We start from the raw sequence: 7137 nt of genomic DNA, 5'->3' as shown, positions 1-7137 counted from the left end.
TCTACAAGAAAGTCGAAAATAGTATAGGTAAATAGAGATCGTTCCCGCAAGAGATTGTGGTCTAATCACTAATCTAAATACTCAAAACAAAATAAAACTTAAACTGTCCAATTATAAAGATCTGACTGGCAGATGACTCTAAACTATTTTAAATATCATGAAAATTTATAGACAGACTTTACACACGATAAACTAACTACCGACAAAGTTTGATAATTTTTTAAGATGTTTTGGTTAACAAAATAATTTAATAAAGACTAAATAATAAATGACTCTGAAAATAAAAAGACTTGATTCAGGGTTTTGAAAATTAAAGATAAAACAAGTTAGGGGATTTGCATCCACCACCAATCAATCATGCAAACTAATCATGTTCAACCTAATTATATTAATCTATGGATGAAGATGCTCAAGTTAACCCAACGATTGAATTAACCTATTGTTTTTCCTTACTTGATCCATGAAATTAAGATAGAGTTGCGTTATATCTTTCACATACCCTATTCATAGAAGGGACTCTACATTCGATCTCCACAGATCGGTGACCTACTACAGGAGCCACCTTAAGACACAAATATAACCAAGTTGGCAAGATTCCAGGGATGGGGAGTGACATGTTAGTCATGTGAATATAACACTGGTACAAACTTCTTCCAGTCTCTCCCATACTTGCAATATCCTTCATAGAAGTGGTTTAGGGTTTAGGTGGTTCATTGGGGGTCCTAACATGTCAAACAATAACTTTCTCTTTTGCACGTAGGAGGAGAGGGAGTAGCACCCATGGATAGTTAACACTTAAGGGTGCTATCTACTACGTACCAAAAACATTGCCTCAGCTTAATAGTATTCGTACAAAATTTTAATTATAATCTAAGCTTTCCTATATATCTTCCTACTTTTGTAACTCTGACAGACAATACAGGCTTCTTAATTGGGGAGTAGGCAAGTATGAGCTGGAAAATTTGGAGAGCAGATCCATTGTTCTGGTTCTGTTTGGCTCCAAAACCAGTCTGATACAAACTGTCTCTTTTGAGTGCGTGAGCGTGCCAGCACAGTGGGGTGCAGTCGTCGGGGAATCCCTTTACCTGACTTCTGAATCAAACGATGTGGACGAGGAGAGCACCAACCTCGTCACAAGGTTCTTTTCTATGCCTTCCGGAAAAGGACTTCTTGCCTTACGGGTAAAGGCTTTGGTTGCGATCTCTTGGCGTCACCGAATCGATACTCAATATTATAGATTGAGCAGAGCAATCACTGGGAAGTTGGGAGAAAGCACAGGGTTTGCTAAAGCGTGACTTTAGCTTCGCTGGGTTGTGAGGGCGTTACCCTTGCTTCGCTGGTTTGCAACTAGGTTGCAGGTAGGTTTGCTCCGGAGAGGCTTTGATAATCTGAGAGATTAGTTGATTTGAGAGTTGTCCTTTGTTCGTCCTTGAAACTTGGTATTTATACCTAGGGTTTCGACCGTTCCTTGCCATAGAAGGATTATTGATTGAAGTTTCCTATTCAATCTCCGCTACTTGACTCCAATAAGGGCTCGTTTTCCTTATGGATTTTGGAATGGGTGAAGCTGTAACCCAAACCCAAGTAGACTTATTTTTGGGCCGCAGGTATCAGCCCGCTACGCTAAATCCACTAAAGGATCTTGTAGATACCTCTACTAGTAAGGCTATGTTCTATGTCACGTACCAAGCATAAGTAACACCCTCTTAGGGGGGCCCACAAGCCACGGTGGGGCCCAACCGCGACATGCATCACATAGCCGGATGTCCAAGCTACGTCACGGTAGTCGGAAGCGGCCAATACCTCACCGGGAAGCCACCTTCCCGGCCTCCCCAACATACCTCCACAATATGACTTTCTAGACTAGAATAATGGTTTCTTATCCCACATTGGAAAACATGTAAAGGAAGGAGCCTCCCTCCCCTATAAAAGGAGACTCCTTCCCACTTACTCAACCATCCCATTACACACTTTGTAATCCCCTTGGGCCGCAAGGCCCAAACACACATAGTTAAACATTCAAGTGGACGTAGTCTCCCGCTAAGGCGGGAGACGAACCACTATACTTCTTGTGTCACTCTCTCTCTCTCTTTCTCTAAAGCTAACTAGAGCCTTCGGTTCTAACTTTAACAGATCTTGCCAAAAATACTTTTGGGCTCAAACATTGCCCCCAGGCCCCGAAATCAGGCCCGCGAAAACGTAACTGATTGAAGGGGACTAAAACGACACGCCTACCGATCGAAACGAGGCCATTAATGAGGGTTGCGTCCATTTGCTTTGCAAAACGTCTTTTCATCACATCTTTTCCCTTATAAAATCTCTTATTTAAATCCCGCAGCCACTTCAAACCAGTCACATCAGAAACTCTTTCAGTCTCCTAAACCCAGAAACCCTCTTATTCCGAACATCTTCCTCACAGAAACCTAGAAATGGCTCCCCCAAAGAAGATAATCATCGATCAAGAGGAGGAACTCAATGAGAAGGCTGCTCACACTTGGGGAACCAGCATCGGTGCCCGCTGTCACATCCACACCACTATCCAGAGACTTCTGCTTCTCAGGCTCCCAAATCGTCATGTCGGGCTTGGTCCAGCGCCGCGAGATTCCATCCCAGCCGACGCTATCGCCCTCTACGGCCTGCCCATTCGTCAACCCATTCTAGCCTCCGAAGGACCCCTGGAGATTTCAGCAGTTGGGATGCGCAAAAACATCGAACAAAAATAAGGCACTGGCCATCCTCCATTAGTGCGGCGGAGCTTTCCTGGTATCGCGAAGCGCGAGCGCGAGATCTGGCTCGCTGGAACGCGGCAGGTATCACTCAAACTATCGATCTTTGCTTTCGCCTTCCGCACGGTAGCAATCGCTCACCACTCGCCGCCTTTCTCTGTTTCTGGAACACAGCCACCAACACCTTCGATTTTCGATTTGGCCAAATGAGTATCACCCTGCTAGATATCCTCACCATTACTGGATTACCCATCGACGGAGAGCCCTATGTGCATGGCCAATTTGACTCCGTCACCTTCACTTCAACCATGGCCCAAAACGGTCGCAGCGCTCATAGCAGTTCCTATCCGCGGTGGCTGGCCTATTATCGCAGAGAACACAATGCGACTGGCGGAATTGCTTTTCTGGAGTATTGGCTCTGCAAGTTCATCTTCTGCACCTCCGCCAACAAGCCTACTGGTCCTTGGACTTCTCTGGCAACGGCCGCCGTGTTGGGCTCGGACAACCGGTGTTGGGCGCCCTCTACCGCACTCTATACCAGGCCACCATGCATCCTTTCGAGACCAGCATTTCAGGCCCCTTTTGGATCCTTGATTTCTGGATTCAAACTTACTTTCCATATTTTCGCCGCGACAATATTCCACTGCTTCCACCGGCTGATGAACTCTTGGGTCAATGGCTCAGTCGCGAGGAAAGGTACATATCCCCTCCCTATTCTGAGTGTTTCACATATCTGTACCTTCTGTACGAAATGCCCTACTGCGACTTAGTGCTTGGTAGAAGATTCCCACCTCCGCTTGAAAATGGGTTCCTTCCTGGGGCTCCTAACTACAGTGATCGTGTGCACTTAGCTTTTCGCCGCGCGATCTCCTGTTCAGACATTAGGCTTGCTGTTGATGAACTTAGTTACGAGCTTTACGCTCCTAACCACTTTGCTCGCCAGTTTAGCCTCATCCAGCTAGTGCCATTTCCCCTCTATGATTCCTGGAACTACAACACTTCTTGGCGCAGAATTGGTCCCACTTCTGGGCCTCCACTAGCACAAAGCATGCTTGCACTGGTCGATCTTCCTGACTGGGCCAATGACATCGCTCCCGTGGATTGGAACGCTGAAGGATACGAGCGATGGTGGTCAGAAGTCTCTGTCAACTGCTGGAGATAAAGGGATGACGAACTCTTCGCGGTCATCTTTGAAGAGTTGAGATATCCCTATGATGATGATATTGAGTTGCTTGCTCGCTTTCCTGAAGATGAGGCACGATCCCCGCCACCTGAACCGGCTCCGCGACCCAAGCTATCCTCGCGCCCGGTCCAGGCTGGGATTGTAATTCGCGAGCCCCCTCAAGAGGTAATTGCCTTAGATTGTTCTTCGTTCACTCTTTCTGCTTTTCCCTTTTAACTCAAACTTTATTACATCAGGGAAGTGTGCCACCTTCTGGCATTCGTGCAGTTGATGCTTCTCCGGCCACTAGTCAGGCCGCTAAGCAGAAAGCAATAGTGACGGAGCCTGAAGTCGAAGACTCCTCCTCTGATGATGATGACCCACAAACAGTAAGGATCTCCCCCTTATAAGGTCTCGACATTTTCTTTCCAAGTCTAATCTTTTAATCCTGACAAATTGCCGCCGCTTTGGCCCGAAAGCGCAGTCGCTCTGATCCTCGAACTGATCCGTGGGCAGAAGATGAACCACTCGCTGATCGACTGGTAATACACACTTAAAGCGAGCACTAGAATCTTCGTTTCATTATGTATGACCGTATAACGCTCCTCACTTACAGGTTCGTCGTAGGTCCTCCAGACAAGTTGGGGAAGGATCCTCCGCTGCTGGCAACGACGCGTCTGCTTCACACGCCCAAGCACCAACTGGTTCCAACAATCCTCCACCTCCTATCAGTGCTGCAAACAATATGCAGTTGGCCCTGGTACCAGTTCAGGTCATAGATGACAGCTCGCCTGAGGTCGAGGAAAGAATGCCGCTCCCAGACACATCTCGCGAGCAACCAACTGCAGTACTCACCATGGAACAAGTAGCGCCTGATTTGGTTCCAGTTTCTGGCGAGGTCAATCAAGAACCAGTGCCAATAGCAATTCTCCGCGAGCCACCTGTTGAAGAGGTACACCTTCTTGCAAGCAAGCACTATATTCTGATTCCTGCCTTAATCTTTTGACATTTTAACCATTCACTTTTAGAATCAGAACCCTGGCCCTATCGAGCAAGTGGCTGCTGCTACCGTAGAGGTGCTTGGCGAAAGTCCTGCTGAACCAGATGGCGCAGACGCGGATAACCAAGAACCCGTCCCCGATGCCCCCCAAGCACCTGAAGTAGGAAATGGAGTGAACCCTGAGCCGGTGATGGAAGCGGTTCCTGTTGCGGAGCCTCTCGAGGCTCCTGTTGCTGCTGCCCCAAATCCGCTGCCTGCGCCTCCTTCCAGACTGGAAAGGCTAGCTCGCGTGCTTGAAGTGACTCCTCCTGGAGTTATAGATGATGCTAGAGAATGTCTCCGTCGTCTCTTGGGACCCGATATTCTGACTCCCGGCGCGCCCGCGAGAGCTTCGGAGTATCTGAGGGTACTTCTCTGCGAATGAGCCATTACTGAAGCTCAGTTTATTGATATTGATCAACTGCTGTAGGATCTCCCCCAATGGCTCAATGAGAAGGCGGCCGCGACCGCGCAGGCTAGGCAGACCCAAGCACACTATCAGACCCTTGCTCAACAGACGGACACTTCGCGCAATTTCTTGGGCGATCGGGCCAATCTCATCAGGGATTTGACGCTTACGAGAAACCATCTCCGGTCCCAGATTCAGGATCTTCAGGCCTAATTAACTGCTGTGACGGCCAGGCTTGCCCATGAGGAAGCTCAACTGGAGCAACCCCTAGCCGCTTTCGAGACGCTGTCTCAAGAACTGCCCAAGCTCGCGTGGCAGCCCAACAGGCCGCTCAAGCTGCTGCTGATGCTAGCTTTCGCCTGGATGAACATTTCCTCCGCCTAACTTATGCAGGCCGAGGACTTTAGGCCTCTAGTATTAGGCCCATTATTTTTTATTAACAATATTAATATTAATATTATTAAGTTATTATTTAGCCCACTTCATTGGCCCAAATTTATTTACTCTTGTAGGCAACGAAGCGTTTAAGCTTGCCTTAACTGTACATAACACAGTTACCTTGAAATGGCAAGAAAGGATAACCTCGAAACGGAGCAGTTACCTCCTTGGAGATCGCTCTATCGTCCACGCGTATTTAATTTCGTTCATTTCCGAGATCATAGCATTGAATTCCCTTGATGACCCCATTGATGGCGTTGAATCTACTTCAACTGCCCAGATCAAAGGGTTGAGGCCATTGAGGCTGGCCCCTATAAATATCTGTACTTTGGAGAAGTGAAAACATACGCCAACATGGCTTACCCAGAAATAACTCAAGCCCTGCTTCTTTTCCTTCTATTTCTGAAATCTTCTCCTTATGATCTCGCCCTTAGCCTCTAAATCTTAGGCTTTATGGCTTAATCTCAATGCCTGGGTAGGCCTTATGGCCTAATCTCAGGTCCAGCCGCATGTCTTTGGTCTCTGGAAATCCGGATGGGATTCACCAGTTTCAGTTAGGCTGAAGAACACGCGGCGTTCCTAACGCGGGGTACCACATTCTGGGGAGTCCCTCTCCTCAGATTTCTTCGCGTGGAGCATAACGAAGAAGGGCGGAAGGCCACTCGAGGCCGACTGTTCTTCTTCCGCGGTCTACCTCTGGGGTTTGACGAATAGATCGACTTCTGTTTTTCCCCTGGAGGTAGATGAGGCAACTGGGCTGCACTCCGCTCTGCTGTCCATCTCCATCCTGGAGGATAAACTACTAGAAGGGTTGGGATGGATTATTTCCTTCCCTCTTCTTCCAGTACAAATGATAGCAGCTGCAGTCCAGACTCAAGAGATGTGGGTGAAGAGAGGAAGAGTAAGAATGATCATCTCACTGCCTCTTCCTGCCACAAGATCCAGAAGCTCTTAGAAGATCTGAAATCCTTATGGTTTTTTAGCCACATTCTGGCTTCGTAATCCTACAAATGTAATCTTTGCGAATGTACTTGTATTGCTTTTGGCCACAAAGCCATTTTATGAATGCAAATATACTTTATGTTTGTTTTCGCTATCATCATATGTTTATAATAAGGCCTCGTTACACTGCTTTTTTTAAAACTTTTGTCAAAAAAACAAAAAAAATCTAAACAAAATTGAAAGATCTGAACAGTAAAGCCTCTGATATAGGCCTTGTTACACTATTACAAAATTAAATTGAATCAACATCTAATATTGTAAAGGCCGCAAGTACAAGGTCTGAATGCATATAGACTGTTGCCCCCTAGTGTTCTTAGGTGAAGTGAATACATGAGAATGAGGCCACAGAAAAGGCCTAAAT

At 47.0% G+C, this 7137-nt stretch overlaps 1 protein-coding gene across 1 annotated transcript; it reads left to right on the top strand.

Annotated features, from left to right (window-relative positions):
- The first annotated feature begins 3477 nt into the window (after positions 1-3477).
- On the top strand, positions 3478-5312 carry LOC133711434 (uncharacterized). The gene is made up of 4 exons (XM_062137560.1): positions 3478-3864; positions 4146-4277; positions 4505-4840; positions 4917-5312. The coding sequence occupies exons 1-4, from the start codon at positions 3478-3480 to the stop codon at positions 5310-5312; spliced, it is 1251 nt and encodes a 416-aa protein (XP_061993544.1).
- Positions 5313-7137: the final 1825 nt, after the last annotated feature.

The sequence above is a fragment of the Rosa rugosa genome, chromosome 5 (genome assembly GCF_958449725.1).
Source record: "Rosa rugosa chromosome 5, drRosRugo1.1, whole genome shotgun sequence".
Lineage (NCBI taxonomy): Eukaryota > Viridiplantae > Streptophyta > Magnoliopsida > Rosales > Rosaceae > Rosa > Rosa rugosa.
This window is presented reverse-complemented; position numbering and strand designations above follow the sequence as displayed.

Coding starts and splice junctions, on each gene's coding strand:
- LOC133711434 (XM_062137560.1), top strand. CDS start 3,478: ATGCCCTACTGCGACTTAGTGCTTGGTAGAAGATTCCCACCTCCGCTT. Junction 3,865..4,145: donor ACGAGCGATGGTGGTCAGAA/GTCTCTGTCAAC, acceptor TTATTACATCAG/GGAAGTGTGCCACCTTCTGG. Junction 4,278..4,504: donor ATGATGATGACCCACAAACA/GTAAGGATCTCC, acceptor CCTCACTTACAG/GTTCGTCGTAGGTCCTCCAG.